The 18,652-nt window shown below is 38.9% G+C and overlaps 1 protein-coding gene across 1 annotated transcript in view; it reads left to right on the top strand.

The window, feature by feature from the left end:
- PLCE1 (phospholipase C epsilon 1) overlaps window positions 1–18,652 on the top strand; it is a 138,037-nt gene that overhangs the window by 114,960 nt on the left and 4,425 nt on the right. The window contains exons 20-32 of the mRNA XM_056494713.1: window positions 744–867; window positions 2,987–3,111; window positions 3,761–3,878; window positions 8,134–8,265; window positions 9,383–9,673; window positions 10,428–10,591; window positions 11,490–11,751; window positions 12,614–12,732; window positions 13,877–14,005; window positions 14,751–14,960; window positions 16,681–16,842; window positions 16,997–17,215; window positions 17,941–18,147. Coding sequence (XP_056350688.1) covers window positions 744–867; window positions 2,987–3,111; window positions 3,761–3,878; window positions 8,134–8,265; window positions 9,383–9,673; window positions 10,428–10,591; window positions 11,490–11,751; window positions 12,614–12,732; window positions 13,877–14,005; window positions 14,751–14,960; window positions 16,681–16,842; window positions 16,997–17,215; window positions 17,941–18,111 — 2,226 coding nt within the window. The 3' untranslated portion in view covers window positions 18,112–18,147. The remainder of the gene's footprint in view (window positions 1–743; window positions 868–2,986; window positions 3,112–3,760; window positions 3,879–8,133; window positions 8,266–9,382; window positions 9,674–10,427; window positions 10,592–11,489; window positions 11,752–12,613; window positions 12,733–13,876; window positions 14,006–14,750; window positions 14,961–16,680; window positions 16,843–16,996; window positions 17,216–17,940; window positions 18,148–18,652) is intronic.

Here is an 18,652-nt window from a genome sequence, read left to right as displayed (position 1 = left end):
TGTGTGACAAACATAAATGAATCTTTTTCTCTGAGTGTAACATTTACTATTCATGTTTATTGAGAAGTAGTGATATGCACTGATTATGTGTTTATTTACAGTATGTAGTAATTTTTGGCTGAGTTCTGCTTTGTTTCTTTTTTCAAATTCACGCCAGGCAAACACTTAATTCTTTATTGACTTTTTGTGGGGGACTCTGCTATTCAAATAGTGTTTATTCCCATGTGAGAATTTTTTATTTCTAAAAATTAGGGTTGCATCTCAAGTAGCCTCAATCTAATAATGTCTATGGTTAGTCAGCAGCTTGATTGAATCCTTGAAAACTAATTGCCATTACCCATAATGTAAACACAATTGCATTAGACTTAAATTCTTGTTATCAGATGAGTAAATCAAATAGATCATACAAGTATATGGATATTCTCCATATTTTGAAAAATATTTAACTGTTTCTGAAACAGCATATCCCAGACTGGAAAAAGGCAGTCTTGGATGACGTGCAACTTGTGCATTTTCTCATAGTCAATTAGGTTTCATATGTCATTAAGTGTTTTTCTTGTAACAAGTTCTCTTTACATTCAAACCCCTAAAGTGGTATTTTAACTTGATCTTAACAATCTTACTTGTTTCTCAATATATTCAGTGCTTTCATATAAACAGAACAAGATGCAAACAGTGATGAAAACTCTTTTTCTTTTTAGCAGTACTTAGCAATAATGTAGTAAATGTTTCTGTTGTTGTAGGCTCACCAGCTGGCACATTTGCAAGCACAGGCTAGCAATGGTGCTAGCAACCCCCCACCTACCAATGAAGAGGAAGAAGATGAAGAGGATGAATATGACTATGACTATGAATCTCTCTCTGATGGTAACTATATTTATTTGTTTGCTTGTTTGTTTGTTCATTACAGTACTTTTTTTAGAACTGTAGTAATAAGACGTGAATATTCTAGTTCAGGAACGAGCTGGGTAGGCAGTGCATGTGTCTGAAAAGGCTGAAATTCTTCAGCTTGTAAGGAAGTGGAATGAGGGGTGAATTGGAAGCAGGTTTACTTAGTCATGAAGTGATGCATTAAGGGAAGCACAGAGCGTTACTTGTTAGATCTAGCAGGTGCTCAGTAAAACAAGTGGAAGATCTGTCTAAAACAGGCAAAATATTTGTTTATACAGCTGGCAGTAAACTTCTGGAATGTGCTCCCAGGGGAAATTGCAGAGACAAAAGGCATCAGCATATTAAAAAAATGAGTATTGGACAAATTCATGGACAGATTTATAAGCAGATGTTATAGGTAGAAGTGTTTGGTCCAACATCCCTATTATTCAGTGAATGTGGTTGTTGGGATGGTGGTTAATGGCTGGTTGCTCTGTTGCCACTGTTAGAAAGAGAATACTGGGCTAGATGGACAGCTGGTCTGACACAGCTGGGGATGTTCACCTGAGTGGACAGTGAAGTGCTTCAATTACTGTACCTTTAATTCTGGTGGAGACCTGTTTAAGTTCTAGGTGCCATGTTGACAGGAGGTGTAAGGCTCAAGCATGTCCTGCAGCACAGGACTTCTTTCCAGGTGGTCTCTTGTTTACATTCCTTGCTTCTGTGTTGAGAGATTTAAAAAATAGTCACAAAATTAACAAATGCAGTTCAAGACGTGACACTGTTTGTGGAATAACAATGTTCTTTATGAGTTTGATATCAATGCTGCCTTCAGCTGTGTTTTAACTGAAAGTTGGCCTGGTTGGCTACTTGAGCATACTCTTTGTGAGGAATGGGGTGGAGATAGTGCAGATGTAAATTGCTATGAAAACTCAAATCTTTGCTAACAGACTTGCCAAGGAAATTTTGCAAACTGTTTGCAATAAGTGACTTTTGAGCACTGTTCTAGTTAAGAGAAAGTTTGAGAAATCTGAAGCTAGCAAGAAACGTTCATACCTTCGAGTATATGGAGGAATCTGCAGCATGGTTTACTACTTTATTACAATGATTATTCTTTAAGTCTTCAATTATGTTAATATTTTGGTAAAACTAATCTAAATAACAGTCTGTAAACTTTCTAAAAGAGATTCAGTTTTATTTTTCTTACCAATACATTTTTTTGCATAAGGCTAATAGTTTTACAACTGACACTTACTTTTCATTTCTCTGGCTCTAAATCTTAATTCCCTTTACTCTTATTCCCTCTCTGACTCATTTCCCTGTAGCTGATGTCCTTAATGCTTCTCCTGCTCCTAACAGCCAGGAAGGTAAAAGCCACTTGGTTGAGCATTTTAACTGCATGAAATCAGCACTGCATCTTCAGCCTGTTCAATGTGACAGTGTGAATATATAGTTTCTGCTTCATATTATAATTGCAAGCAGATATTCTTATATGGCATTGTTAACTGGTCAAGAACTGGTAGAAGCCTGCATGTGTGACACTTGTTATGCATTAAAAGAATATGGTCAAAGCATCAGGAATATCAGGAATAAATTGAAACCATTCCTTTTGTGATATTTTGGTCCAGAAAGACCACATCATTATTAGGCATACTATTCTCTGAAAAATATGTAGTTTTGAAGAGGTATTTCTATACATGTAAAAAATACCTGTGCATAGTGAAAGTAAGGAGAGGAAAGCCAAAACTTGCTGTACAAAATGTGTACATATTTGATGGGGTTAATTTTGCTTGGACTTCAGCATTTTTTTGTCATTCAGGATTATCAGTTGTTTTCACATGGCAAACTTAATTCATTAGATGGTTTGGTTTTAAAGATCTGAGCACAAAAGGATGTGCTTTGAAGGAAGGGCAGTGTCTTAACCAAACCCAAGCATTAAATTTTTAAATAGAAGGTTACTACTAGAGGATGATGCTTTGACCAGTAAATGCATTATTTTAGCATCTGCTTATTCATATAAGATTCACAGCACTGTCCACAAATATTGTTAATTCAAATTAAATTTCCAGTTGAAATTGTTTAGCTTTATGTTTATTAAAATCCCATTAATTTTTAGATAATATTCTTGAAGATCGACCTGAGAATAAATTATCAAGTGATAAACTGCAGTTTGAATATAATGAAGAGACTGCCAAACGACTAAAGAAGGCTGATTGTGCTACTTACAATAATAAAGGAAAGGTAGTGCTGCTTTTTCCCCCCTTTCTTCTCAGCTGCACTTTGATATATAACCAGGTTCAAAAGGATTTGGACAGTTCATATAACTGAAACATCAGGTAGCAAGTGCACTTTAATGAAGAGAAACAATAGAAAGCATGGAAAGACACCAGGGAAAATAGCCTAAGTAGAACTAATAGTAGAACAAATGCTCAAGGAAGGTCCCCAGAGGTTATAGCATATATAGGCTGCTTGGCTGAAAATTAATATTGATGGAACTGAAGATTTCATCTGAATCTTCAACATCTTTGTGTTTCAAAATAAGTTTAAAATAATGCATTATGATATCAGATAATCACAGCACCTGTTATTAAATCATCTGAAAAAGGAACCAGTGTATTGCTGTTTAGTGTACTGTAGATTATTCTCAACATGGATGTGTTTTGTCTAAATGTTTGTAGAACTGACTCTGAGTAAGGCCTTTATACACTACTGCAGAATCAGTAATAAATGTTGATCAGAAATGTGCACATGGGAGGGAAATTTGTTAGGTGAGAACAGAAATCTTATAGAAAGAAAGAGATAAAATATATCAAAGACATGAGTAAGATGTGCAAGAGTTCTTCCACATTCAGTGATACCATTATTAAATGTTCTTGGTGTTGTCACTCAGGTTTACGACATGGAGCTGGGTGAAGAATTCTATCTTCCACAAAATAAGAAGGAAAGCAGACAAATAGCCCCAGAGCTATCAGATCTTGTCATTTATTGTCAAGCTGTAAAGTTCCCGGGTAAGTACCCTGCCCTGTGTTATTGCTTTCAGCTTTCTAATTCCTGGAGACATTATGTTTATGTTTTGAATTAGTTTGAAGTAGTCGAGGAGGTTCGTTCTTCATGATTTGGTAGTCTTCATAATAGCAGCTCCTGGCTGAGAAGTAATGTTCATAAATTATGTGAATACATACTGTTTATCATATTAAAATGTTTACAAAAGTGAAATTTGCCAGTCTTCACAACTTAGACAACTGCTTCACTGCCAAATGCCAGATGACAGAAAGCTTTATCAAGAGCTCTGAGTTTCCATGTAAGGACTTACTGAATTAAGAAGGAAAATATTCTTAAGATCTTGAAGGTAGAATGTGTCACATTTCTTTAAGTGACCTCTGTTTAGTGTGTTTCTCCTTTGCCTACAGCTGCATTTTCTGTTCTTTCCCAAGTGGAAGGAGAGGATCCATTTTCAGGGGTAAAGCACCTTTTCATGGGGTGGGTGAGGGCAGCTGCTTCACACTCTCACTCAGTCTTTGTGGAAGCAATTAGGAAATTGGAGAATTTTCTTCAGTACAGTAGGAAGAATAACTTTTGTAGAGAAAATGAGAGGGGGTAACTGAAGAGATCACTGATAGGCACTTGTTCAGTACTGAAATATGAGATTGGGTATATTTTGGCTCATACCATGTACATAAATACTTGTAAATTGAGAATTTATTGTTTATTGATATGTTTAATGTTTTGAATGAAAAATCTGCTCTTTAGTGGGATGGTTCTCCATGGAAAAGTTGACAATTCTGCCAAATCATGATCTTATACAAACAGAACTATAATCAGATTAGAAAAGCTAACCAAACATGAAATAGTGTCAAATAGGCAAGATAAACATGCTGCAAAGCGGACAGACATTCTTTTATAATCTTTTATAACTTTAAAAATTGTAGGTGTCACTTTTAAAAATAATGACTTCTAAAAATTTGAATCTGATACTCTTTTTAATGAAATCTGTAGTGAGATATCTTTCAAGTAAAATATTTTCTTTCGAAGAAAGATATTAAAGATTAAACAGGGATAGTTTGGGTTGTTCCATGCATTTTGACACCTAAAAAAATTCTGACGCTCTGGGAAAACTTTGAAATACTTAATTTTTAATGTAATACTGGTTATTAAAGAAATACCCCCTTTCCTTCTCAGATTTCTTCCTCTTGCTTTAAAAGGATCATGAATAGAACAATTAAGAAAATTATCTCCTTTCACAGATAAACACATAAAGCTGTAGAAATTACTTTTCCAACAGACTTTGTCTCCTTTGAGACAAATACTGCCTCCTCTGAGGTGAAGTAGGCTTCCATGGCCACCATGCCAGGGACTGGATCCCTCTGCTCAGCCAGAAGGCACAGACCTGATGCAGTGCCTTACCCAGTGTTGTCCATTAATGATGGGAACAAGGCTGGTAGATCCATTACTGTGTTGCTCTAATGCCTGTGCTCCTAACCAACTCAGAAAATGCAAGAGTTTTGGAAATAGGGAGGGCAGAATTCATGTCAGGGTCTGATCAATGGTGTAAATACTTTATTTCTCCTGTCTTCATATATTTTTGTTCTGTGTTTACACTTGCCTATGTCCCTGAATGTTAATCACTGATTTGTAACTATAAAAAAGGACAAGGACCATAATGTTCACTTACCCTAATCTACTGGGTAACACAGACTTCCCTAAGTGTTCCGTGGTCAAAACAGAATTTGTCATGTGGAGAAGATAACATTTCTTGTTTATAAAACCTCTGGGAATAAGGAACCCACCATGGCTCTTGTTGTTTCTGAGCTCTTTGACCTTACAGTCCTTGCTTAACTTGAATTTCAGTGTGTTGGGTATCATTGCACTGTTATGTGAGAGGCTGAAAGTGTATTCTTTGGGGTCACCCAAGCTGAGGGCTGTGGAGCACCCCTGAGCACTGCTACATGGCTTGTCACCTTGGTGCTGAGATCCTTACACAATGAGTAGAGAAACTGAGTACATAAAAGCAGGATTTGCACAATCAAATGTAGGAAGCAGGAGTCACCTGACCTCATCAGCATGAAATTCAGTCACCATCTCCATCATATCAGATTATCTGCCCCTATGGTATCGCTTTTCAAGAAATTAAAGTGAACATAAAAAGGGGCACCCTTTTTACAGATAAAAATGCTCTAAATTCCCTTTTAACGTCTGCAAGCCTGCAAACTTTCTTTTGGTTTGAAACATGGTGAGAAGGTGGCAGTTACAGTTTGACCTGCTATGTTAGGGTGGTGAGAAGGAGAAGGGCAGGGAAGCTTTCAATTCCCTGGACTAAGTCTAGAAGCAGTAAAGCAGTGTGCTTCTATCTAACACATGGGATGGGCACTAAATTCTGTAACTCAAAGAACATGGCACAGGGCTTGTAGGGAAACACAAAACATTTCCTCTGACCCTGTAGTAGTACAATAGGATTTATGTACAGTATGGTGGGATCTAAGCTAGTCCTACTTTGAGCAGAGAGTTGGACCAGATGACTTCCATATCCTTATCAACCTCTATTATTTTGTGAATTGATGATTCTATGAATTGGTAAAGCTGTATTTTGAAGTCAGGCTAAAATTGGAGTGAAAAATGGAGCTTGTCTGAGGGAAGAGATGTATAACATGGGAAGGACTGAAAGGAAGCTCCCAGCTGCAGTGAGCCTACCCTGTGGCCATCACACTGTGGGTTCAGTCACCCCTAGGGCTCTGCACTGCACCCTCTGGTGATTTATAAGGTTAGTTTGTTTCCTCAGTGACTGTCTCCACAACTGGATTTTGAAACCTAGATCTTACTTGCCAAATCCATTTGATCCATTGAATACTGGGTTTAAGTAGTGCTGGAAGTACACAGTGCCTTGCTCCTCATTCTTCTAGTCAATTCATATTCCTTGATCCCAGCTTCTACCATCTTCTGTGATTTATGTGTATGCCTTGGCCCAAAGAGATAATACATCTCCACCGTGGAAAACATTTATGTGTATTCTGGATTTTACTAACCCAAGCAGTTCCATTGAAACTGCGTGCATAATTTTAGTAAGTACATGTACACATGCCATAAAGATTGAGAGTTGAAAATTTGCAGCTGTGGGCAGACTTCAGTCAGAAAGAGGCCAATGTATCCTCTTTGTGATTTACATTTGTATTTGAAATATTGGTATTAAATCCAGAACTGTCTTTAGGCAGGTGTGAATTGATGTGAATTAATGTGGAATGTTTTAGGAGTCACAGTTAGGCATGTAATGGTGTATTTGCTTTGTTACATTCTATATCACAAATACATCTTGGGTCTCTGAGAGCATCCCACATCTCACTGCTGTGGATGTCAGAATAATTATTGTGCACTTTAATTTTGATCTGCTGTGTGCTCTCTCCAAGCCAACAGAAAGAAATTAACCTTAAGTGGAATTAATCTGTTTACTTCACCAGGATTCAGGTCATGATTTTAATGATTATGTTTCTAGAATGCACAAGTTTGAATAATAGTTATACTAGAGCTTTCTAGCTCCACTCCTAGTACATATTGGCCATCAAATATGTAATGGGTTTTGCACACCTAACTGTATTTCCCAACACTGAAATAAAAATAAACAGAAGATGACTCTGAAAACATTTTGAAGTTAAACAGTTTAATCGACAGCATTTGGACATATTGTATTATGTCATATTCTATTCTATTCTATTCTATTCTATTCTATTCTATTCTATTCTATTCTATTCTATTCATTTAATTATGTAGGTATCGTAACCTAGATGAATCTCGTGATCTTCACTACTGTACAGATTTATTACTTCTGTAGAAAATATTTTTATTTTTTAAAATTATTTATAGGACGAATACATTGGGACTCTTACTGCAGATTTTTTTAGTATCAATTTGGACCATTTATTAATTTGAGAGAAAGCCTTTACCTTTCTCAAGCCAAAAAGTAAAATGGAGAAAAATTATATCACAGAAAGAGAATTATATATAGTATTGTTTTATATGAGTTTCTATATATGTTATATAAATGCATACACATATGCATTATATATAAAACAATACATAATATATATGTATATAAAAGTGTGTAATATGTAAAGGTGTTAAAATGAAATTGTGGAGAAAAATACACTGCTTGTCCTGTGTGCTCTATAACAGGAGTATTCATGCCTTCAAAAATAATGTAAAATAAATGGTGGAAAATGACATGCCCTCTTGGTCATGTTTTTTGGCTCATTTATTTTACATTTATGGGAACAGGCTTGTCAACTCTAAACCCATCTGGCTCTAGCAGAGGAAAAGAAAGAAAAAGCAGGAAGTCCATTTTTGGCAACAATCCTGGCAGGCTGAGCCCTGGGGAGTCAGCTGCTCTTGCCAAAGCATCTGGGAAAGGTAAAGTTAGCATCTTCTTTCACCAGTCATTTGGAATGACACTGTAATCCAACACATGTACCAGACCAAGTTGTTAAAGATCAAATACTTTCCAATGTGTAAAACATTAAACTTTGGAATGGTTTTTCATTAGCACAGCAGCTATTACGGTGCCACTATTACAATTGAAGTGATGAGTGTGAAATATTAGAATTACTTGATCAGAAATATGATGACCCTAATTCATAAACAATTAAAAACTAATGTATATTTTATATATCTCAAAGTTTATATTTTTAAAGATATAAGTGAATATTTTCAAAGTACAAATGAAAGCCAGTAGACTGTTGGGCTGGTCCAGAAAAGAATTTTTATTGTCTGAAATAGAACTTAGCAGCCTAAAATTCAGCCAAGTCCAAACATGTAATTGTGCAAATTAGACTCTGCAGGTGATTCAGTTTGTGAGCCTGGAAATTGTGCATCTGCCTATGAACAGATGTAAAGAAATACAGAGAAAGTACAGGAGAGGTTCTGGAGCAGGAATAAGGCCCAGATCCCCTTCCTTTCAAGTGATTGCCATAAACAGATATTTTGGACTCATTTTCTGGCTCAGGGTGGGTTGTATTTCTTACAGCCTAAAGGCATGACTGCAGCAGACAGGAGAGATTTCCTTCTAGAGGCCAGTGTCCTAAAATTGAAGAATTGTGGGGCCTAATTCTAAAGCATATACGTATTTTGCTGCCTTTTTCCCTTAATTTTTGAAGTCTCTGTAGACCGTCTGTTTGGAAAATCAGCAGATGGCTTTCATTGCCTCTCTTCCTCATGTAAAATGTATAAATGAGAAGAAGGGAATTTTATTCCTTTATTTTATTAAGGCAAAGACAGTTAGGTGTTTATTTATGAAAGTGGTTGTTAGCACATCTAATCATGGTATTATTTCATACTTGAACATTGTGTTTCCTCTCATGGATTGTTCTTACTCTGTGAGAAGGACTGTGACACTTGTCCCGAGTAGTGTCATTTTCCAGGATCACTTTTACCATAACCAGAGCACACACACATACTCCACTAGCAAACTTTGAAGTTTTGGAGTCTCTGGCCCTGCAGCTGTGGCTTGAGGGCACTGTTTGTTTTGCAGGTCCCTTTGATGCGATGCGGCAGCCGTGGGAAGACCCTTGCTGTCCTTACAGCTCCCCAGCTTCCCTCAGCGCCATCATAAGGACGCCCAAGTGCTACCACATCTCGTCCCTGAACGAGAACGCTGCCAAGCGCCTCTGCAGGCGCTATTCCCAGAAGCTGATCCAGCACACCACCTGCCAGCTGCTGAGGACCTACCCCGCCGCCACGCGCATCGACTCCTCCAACCCCCACCCCCTCATCTTCTGGCTCCACGGGGTGCAGCTTGTGGCTCTCAACTACCAAACGGATGGTGAGGCTGCACAAACCCAGCCTTAATGATTTTGGAATGTGATAGAAGGTCTTAAGTCGTGAATTTGTGTTTTTCCTGTTTACTTTTCCCTGCTCTCCTGAGGGACCTTCCTGTACCTGCACAAGCAGGTTCATACCACAGCAGTCTGGTCCTTGACAGCAGCAGCCCCAGAGTCCAGGTGCTTTATGCCAATGCACCAGATCCCCTGATAACCCAGAACTGCCTGGACACCAACACTCCATTTTTATATTTATTTTATTGCTGAAGGTTGTTTTTTTGTCCCAGGTTCAAGTAACTGTTATCCCTTTCTGATAATTTCAATCATGAAAAGGTATTGAACTATTTTTCACTTGGAAGTGCTGCCTTGGATGCAGTTTTAAAGTTCATCAAAACATATTTGGAATATTTGCTGTCCTATTCTATGTTCCTTCACATTTTCAATGGGAGATCCATACAATGCTCTTTCATTCTGCAGTTCAGGGCACATTCCTAGAAACTTCTCAGAGAACTGATGTAGGGAAGCCCTACAGTTCCGAAAAGACAATGGAAAGGAAAAGAATAAACTGTTTGGGGAGTTTTGTGTAATAACTGGATAGATTGGATACATAAATCACAGCTGCTTCTGAAAACAAGAAATAGTACACAACTAAAATAATTTTTAAAAAGATACTTCAAACATGACTTTGTCTTCACTGTTACAGTTTTTCCATTGTACCATTGCTCTCTGTCAGTTTTGGCTGCTTTCATTTCACAGATCTTCCTCTGCAACTCAATGCAGCAATGTTTGAGGCTAACGGTGGCTGTGGATATGTTTTGAAACCTCCAGTTCTGTGGGATAAGAACTGTTCAATGTACCAGCATTTTTGTCCATTGGAAAGAGACCTTGATAATAAGGAGCCAGCTATATATTCTTTAACAGTAAGTGCATGAAAAGGGAATTTCATACAGGCAAACAGATGGATGTAGACAATGTGCAACTGCGGTCTTTAACCAGCATTACAGTCATGCTTCTAAATGAAAAGATTGAATTTTCAAATGTTGCTTCCAAAGGTCAGCCTAACTAACAGAAATTGGAGAGGAAAGGAACAAAGATTTGTCTTTACTTTATTGTATTGGCTGATTTGTATCCATAGTTACTTCCCCTGTTTCCTTCACAGTATTTGTTGAAACTCAGTCCTGAAAGCATTTTTCCTGGGACTACACAACCGTGTAAAATTATGCATGTGCCTTGATGTTTTACACATTTGTGAACACTTGAAAAGCTGCACAAAAAGCCATTATGAAAAGCTGTACTGAATCTTGAAAAAATATTTTTGTAAGTTATATAACAAGATACATAATTCATGGATTTGTGGCCAAAAAAATGTACTCTCAGAAGCTAGTCCCTTTCCAGGAAATGTGTCACAAAAGTGAGATTCTTAAGAATCAGAATTCTCCCAGCTGTGGTAATTGCACCCTTAATTCTTGTGTTGTGTATGCCAAAGCAAGCCAGAGCTCAGTGCCATCACCCTAGAGTAATGGAGAAGAAAATGGGATCCTTTTTGACTACATGGCTGGTGCATTCATTCTAGATTAATGTTCAGTTGTATTGTGTATTTTTTCAGAGGAAAGATTCCGTAGCAGTGGTGTTGGGGGTGGGAGGGTTGAGGGAGCTGTGCTTTTGAACTTACTGCCCTGGCAATCACAAAAGTGAGTGTTGTAATTAATTCAGCGTGTTAACAAACTGTGCTTAGGGGTGTGCTGAGCAGTATTTAGCTCAGAACATGACAGCAAAAGGATTACTCCTCTGATGGTTCTCTGTGCTCCTCGGCTGCAGATCGTGTCTGGCCAGAACGTTTGCCCCAGCAACAGCACGGGCAGCCCCTGCATCGAGATCGACGTGCTGGGGATGCCCCTGGACAGCTGCCACTTCCGCACCAAGCCCATCCACCGCAACACGCTCAACCCCATGTGGAACGAGCAGTTCCTTTTCCGCGTGCACTTCGAGGATTTGGTTTTCCTCCGGTTCGCGGTCGTTGAGAACAACAGCTCGGCGGTAACGGCTCAGAGAATCATTCCCCTGAAAGCGCTCAAGAGAGGTATGGTGCAGCTCCTAAGCCAGGACGGTCCAGCAGATTCCTGGGCTGAATCCTTCCAGAGGGAAGTTTTTAATCAGTTGCATTTTTCTAGAGGAGACAGGGAGCAAATACCAGACAGCACACCATGGCCTGGCAGTACAGTGCTGATCTAAGACTCCCTGGGTGCTGGCAGCCACCCCAGTGACTTGTAAAAAGTCCGATCCTGTGCTGCTGGTGGGGCAGGGGCATGTGGAACACACCTGCTCTGATCCTCAGGGTGCTCCTGGGGCTATGTTCACCTGGACTGGCTGCTCCCTTAGGGAGCTTGGAGTGGTTTCACTCCTGCCTTGTCCTTTGCCCAAGAAGCTGCTGTAACAGCTGATGACTGTGCAGAGGAGAAGTGCACTTCTCGCAGCCATGGCTGGAGGGGAGTTGAAGAAAGGGTGAAAAAAAGTGAATGAAGAAGGGGTGAAAAAAGGGTGAATGATAGATCAGGAAACATCACTAATTGTGTGATCCTTGGTGAGGGAGTTTGTAACATCACACAACTTCTGTGTTGCCATACGAGGAGATTTGGTCATACACATGCATTTTCCAATCAGAATTTGACCTTGCTTTATTCATGTTCTGATATTTAAGTATTTCATGTATGACTATATTGAATATTATGGTAAAACAAAGACAGGTTGCTCTGTGAGCCACTCAGCAGTAGGATTTGTTACACTTCTGTACAGAGTGTTAATATGCAGTTTTATTACAGTGTTTCAAATCCTATCTGTGTAGCAAAATGTAGCTATAAATACAGCAAATTTGAGTTTTCCATTTATGAGACTTGTGTCCTAGGATGTGGCAAAGTATTTACAGAAGGATTTTTCCTCTTTAGGCTACAGACATGTCCAGCTCCATAACCTACACAATGAAACATTAGAAATTTCCAGTTTGTTCATAAACAGTCGGAGAATGGAAGAAAGTCCCTCTGGAAACACTCTGCCTGCATCTGTGGTAATTTAATTTTTGTTTGTATGCCTGAATTACCTGTATTCTTGATTTACTAACAACTATGATGTGAAGATTTATAGGGCCAGAGTATTCAGAGATGTTAACCCTCAAACCTGAACATTCTTCAGACATACCTTAATGCCTACTGGTTTGGCTTTTTGCTTTGGTGGAAGTAAGGTTATCCCACCTAGATAAAACTGTGGGAAGGTAAATCTTTGCAAAGTCTGGCTCCTCTGCTGTATTTAGGTATAGAACAAGAAATGTGCTTCACAACTGGGTGAGTGTGGATGAGCAGTCAGTTTCAGGAATGCAACTCATGCATTCCTTTGTGCATGAATTGTAAGCAAAGAATTTCAGACTAAAAAAAAAGAAGATGCAAATTACCAATAACTTTGAAATAATGAGAGTAAAATTGTTTTCTATTACAAGAAAAGATGAACTCTGCAGTTCCATAAATACATACAGATTTATATATGGGTGTGCACATCTGTATGTTTATATGTGCAAATATGTATACATACATACAGATATTTGTATATCTAAAAATATGTGTGCATAGATGCAATTTTTGTTTAAAAGTCCTTACTGTTGGGTTACCTGGGTGACTTGTGTTTTGGCAACTTTAAACACGTATTTTATCATTTTGCTGACTCCTAAAATGTTAGATAAAACCTTCTGAGCTCCTGTGTGTAGAGCAGATGTGTTGCAGATATTACCTCCTGTGAATACATGCCAAACTTGTATCTTGGTGAATTACTAGGATAGAAAGGAAGAACAAATAGTTTGGAGGTTAAAACAGAGCTATAGCTTTTAATTCAGTAATCTGTATGCTGAATCCAAATATCTGAGCTCAGAATGGGGAATGAGTGATGGAGGCTGGCCCTTTGTCCAGTGGTAGTTTATGTATTCCCACTGGAAAACTTCCTTTTTCTTCCTTCTCTTCAGCTTCAAGATACAATGCAGGCTTTTGGAGGGTTTGTTGGGGGTTTTTAGATGCCTTGATCCATAGTGTAAGAAAGAGCCATGTATGAACTGAACAGCTTTGCTTTGTCAAGGCCCTTACGACTTGTGTGTACAGTTTCTTTTAAGCAACTGAGAAATGACTGTGTAAAAACATCCAGTAACCTGTTGAATGTTGTCTGAACAGTTGTTTAGCCTGGGAGAAAGGAAAGCTGCTGTGACTTACAAAGTGACAGTTCATGGAATTCCAGGCCCGGAGCCTTTCACTGTTTTCAGTGTAAGTGCAGGGACCACTGCTGCACAGCTGCTCCATCAGGTGAGCTTCCTGCTGAATTGCAGACTCTCCATTGCCAGAATCCACACTAACATCCTTCTGGACCTCTGTCTCCCTCTCCTTCTCACACACAGGGTTGTTGCAGTTCATTTGTCATAGCAAGGAGTGCTGTTAGAAATGCATTGCTGTGGCATTAATTATGCAGAACATAGAACATAATCCGTGGAATTTTCCCAATCTTGACTTCAGAGAATGGGTTTATGATCTTAGAACATATTCCCTATTACTATTTTAATATTTGGGCATATGCAGATGAGAAAAACAATCTTTCTAGTCAACAAGGGCAGTGGGTTCTCCTTACAACAAAGGCAAACATTTCTGCACAATTCTTTGAACTGAGGCACCATAGGAACAGAGAGTAAAAGTTAGAGGGCTAAGTTCATGAGTAGAAAAACCAGTTAACTCAGCAGGGATTGTTATTCTAGCAGTGGGAAAAGACTGTACTGTCCTGGGATTATGAATAAATTTTCTGGCCAGCCAAAAAGGACCGAAATAATCTTAAATAGTACTGCCTTGTCTGGAATAGCTGAACTGCTTGGCTGGGCTAAAGAGAACAGGACATTACCCTGGAGTAAAATAGCTGAATAATAAATAGCACATCAGAAATCCTGCCTGCACTGTCAGAATAGTCTGATTCTTAAAGCTTCCTTATTCATTCTCATTTATAACTACTAATTATGCAGTGTTTATATTTAGCATTCTGATTGTTGTGTGTTGTCTGTCTTAGCTCTTAGCTACCATAAAAGGCACCGAGTCATGCGCTGCAGACTATTTTCTGATGGAAGAGAAAAGTTTTATATCTAAAGAAAAGAGTGAATGCAGGAAACCACCATTCCAGAGAGTGATTGGTCCTGAAGAAGGGCTAGTGCAGCTTTTAAACAGTTGGTTCCCAGAAGAAGGATATGTTGGAAGAATTATCTTTAAAACTCGAGAGGAAGTAAGTCTGTTTTAGATAAATTATTATTTACAAAGTAGCAAAAAATAGCTCTTAGGACCACAAAACAAAAGGGTGCAGTATTTGTTTCACTGCTTGGTGAGTACTGTCAATGCTGTGTGCATTATTTAAAAACAAACTTAACTCTTGAGAAGTACAACTGGACTTTATACACCTGTGTGACAGCAGCTGGATCTCAGCTCCAGTATCAGCTGTGTGGTGTTTATTCATTATGAGTCAGTCAAACAGTGACTCTGTTTGGAGTGATAGTTCTAATTTAATGCAAATCTAGATTATGCCGTGATAGGAAATTAATATAGAGATAATACCAAAGGATCACAGATAACAGAACACCAGAAAACCACCATCAATTTAGATAGCAGCAACTTCTTTAATATTAAAGAATAAGCCTAAAAGCCTCAAAGGATGATTAAATTATCAATTATAGGCTAAAATATTGAAATAGGTGATTTCTTTTAATTTAAAGGAGGAAGATGACTTCAGTTTACACTATGAGCAAAGCATCTACAGCTTAAAATATGCTAGTGCCCAAGCTTGTGAGACAGAGACAAAAGAAGCAGGAGAAAGGCACTTAATGATCCCATTTTCAGAGGTGCTTTCTTTAGTCAGTTCAGCAAATAAAAATGCTTGCTTAGTACACAGATTTTACATATAAATATATATATATATATATATGTGACAGAGGTCCTCTGGTATACTTTGAACTGAAAAAAATGTATTTCTGCTTATTTTGACAGAACTTTTTATAAAGCTTCCATTTGAAAAATTGCTATTATATTACTCAAGTCCACGTTTTGGTTTCCTTTATATCTATTTGGAACAAAAATGACAAGGTAGAAATTTGTGGAAATAGCAGCCTACTGAATTCCACTGACTGCAGCACTGCCTCTGTCAGTGTGTGCTGCCGCATGTGCGCTGCCAAGCCCCATACCTTCAGAAAATGGGCTAAAATCTGCCTTACCATAGGTGACAATTATGCTGTTCTGTCCTGTGATGTGAGTACCTCAAAGCATTATCCATAATTTTGAGCCTTTCAGCAGGCAGCAGAACCTCAGAGCTTGGAGCTAGAAAAGCTGCAAATCTGACTGGAAAAACAAGGTCCAGTGACAGAGTGCAATACAGAGCCCATATTTACAGCTTATGAATCCAAGCTGTGTTCCAAGAGTTCCAAGGCATTGGACAGAAATGCATTCTCTGAGAGAAGCTTCAAGGAGGAATTCTGTTTAAAATCTGCAGTAGTCATTGAAAAGGGAGAGAGAAACATGCAGCCTTCCCCTTGCTCCACACCACAGGAAAACGTTCGCTCAGATTCTAGCTCTCTAAATTCTTTTGGCTTTAGTTCAGGGACAGGGAAGAAAAGAACCCTTTCCACCATCTCCCATTGTACTGGCACCATTACATGACAAAACAACATTTTGTATACATAAGGGAAGGATTTAAGGGACCATTTTTGCAAACATCTCTATTCCTCTCCTACTATGAAAGGAATTTCAGATACAGGTTTTGGAAAACATGGGTATTTGCTAGCATTATTATTATTTATTATTAGCAATAGTGGCTTGTCAAAACTCTCTTATGGTGCATTTAAAAAAATTGAGCTGAGGCAGCTGCAGTCTCCAATTTCCATGTAATAAAACCCTTGTGTGACCACCAGCTGTTATTCACCTCTCTGAAGTAAATGAATTTGTCATTTCCTCTGTAGAATTTAAATGAGAGAAATGTCTTTCGAGAAGCAAAGGAAGAAGCAGCCATCAGCTCTGAGGATGACAGCTTCTTTGTTCAGGTACACGACGTCTCCCCAGAGCAACCACGCACCGTGATCAAAGCTCCACGCCTCAGCACGGCTCAGGATGTCATACAGCAGGTAAGGGCACGTGCCCACCTCAACATGGGGGCTGGAAGTTGGTTTTAAACAAGCTAAGCTGGGGTTTGTTCTCAGCAATAGCTGAAGAATCTGTTTAGTAGCTGAATCTGAGAAAATGTCTTGGTTCTTGTTTTGTTTTTCTGCTTTTAAACAGACTCTCTGCAAAGCCAAATACTCCTACAGCATTTTGAGCAATCCAAACCCAAGTGATTATGTGCTCTTGGAAGAGGTGACAAAAGAGCCAGCAAACAAAAAGTCTTCAACATCTAAACCATCTCAGAGGATTCTCTCTGATCAAGAGTGTGTGTTTCAAGCCCAAAGCAAGTGGAAGGGAGCAGGAAAATTCATCCTTAAGCTCAAAGAGCAGGTTCAGGTAAAAGATAGAATACTTTGCAGCAGGTGTTACAGATCAGGTGTGTGAACCTGTTTTCCATGCAAGGGAGACATGACTGGTATGAGTGCAGGTGGAGAGGACAGACTACAGTAAAAAGCAGATTTCCTCTTTTCTCTGAACCTCCCTTACTTTTTCCTTTGCAAAACTCCATCAGTTACAACCAGCAACACGATTCCCTGACAGCCTGCAAATCCAGAACAACCTTTATCTGCTACAGATTTCTGTTTCTCAAAACCTTCTGGCTGTGCATGTCATGTCCCCCGTCATAATAAAGGACCATTCAAATGGGCAGAATTTAAAAGCTAGTGGAATAAAGTCCCCTTTATTCCTGCCTAGTGAAAAAGTTGTTCTGTTGCTTTATCTCAGGCTTTAAAAAATGGCAGGAATGAAGTACATGCCTGCTGGGAGAAGGAGCCGTGTTCTCCTTTCCAGCGAAAACCACCAATCCACAGCTGCTGTTGCTTTAAAGTAATGGTATTATAAGCACAGATTACCAAATTTGCTAAACATATCTTTAACAATGCATAATTTGTAATTATTTTATTCAGAACAATCAGAAGGAAGTGCCTGGATGAAAGCACAGCCACTGAGTTCCTAAAGGGAGGCTGCTTAGCAGTATTTTAGGTGTTTTCATATTCATTCCTTATTTCCCAGCAAACAAGCAGCCATTAAACCATCTCTATGAACTTTTAAAATTTTTACAGGCAGCACGAGATGACAAGAGAAAAGGCATCTCCTTCACCAGTGAACTGAAGAAGCTGACCAAGTCGAGTAAGCAGTACCGGGGCTTCGTGTCCCCCCCGCTGCAGGACAGTCCCCAGGGCAGGGACGAGAGAGCCGCCTGCGCCTTGGCCTTCAGTGACATCATGGAATAGTCCAGACATCCCTGCTGCCACAGCAAGGCTGCTCAGGTATGACACACAGCACTGAGAGGCATCCAGTGCACTGCTCACAGGGCATTCCTGCTTCCAAGCTTTAGCTGATCAAACCAAGTGAGGTACAGGGACTGACAGGATGATCCATAAAAGCCTCACACACACTGGTGTGCACAGGCACGGTGGCATCAGGAAGGTCTCCAAGTGAATCAGAGTGGTGGAGTTTTACCCACTTGCTCTGTCCATTTAATCCAAAATGTTGCATCCTGGTTGATTTTGCAGTACTCATTTTTATCAACAATTGTTCTTAAATAGTGATGTTCTGTTTCTCTTTTGCTCTGCGACATGGCAAATGGAAGTGAGCAGCAGAGCTTTTTTGTTTTTTTTTATGTCCCGATAATAAAATCATCAGGATTGGTTATCTCTTTTTAGCTAGAACAAGTTTGTAGCGTTAATTTCTGTCAGTGGAAATTTTGCCAGAAATGTTTAAACATTTACATTATCCTTTCTGTATCTCTTCAATTTCTTCCATCTTGCTTGA

This window comes from Oenanthe melanoleuca, chromosome 6 (assembly GCF_029582105.1).
Source record: "Oenanthe melanoleuca isolate GR-GAL-2019-014 chromosome 6, OMel1.0, whole genome shotgun sequence".
Classification (NCBI taxonomy): domain Eukaryota; kingdom Metazoa; phylum Chordata; class Aves; order Passeriformes; family Muscicapidae; genus Oenanthe; species Oenanthe melanoleuca.
Note: the sequence above shows the minus strand (reverse complement) of the source record. Positions and strands in the feature narration are given on the sequence as shown.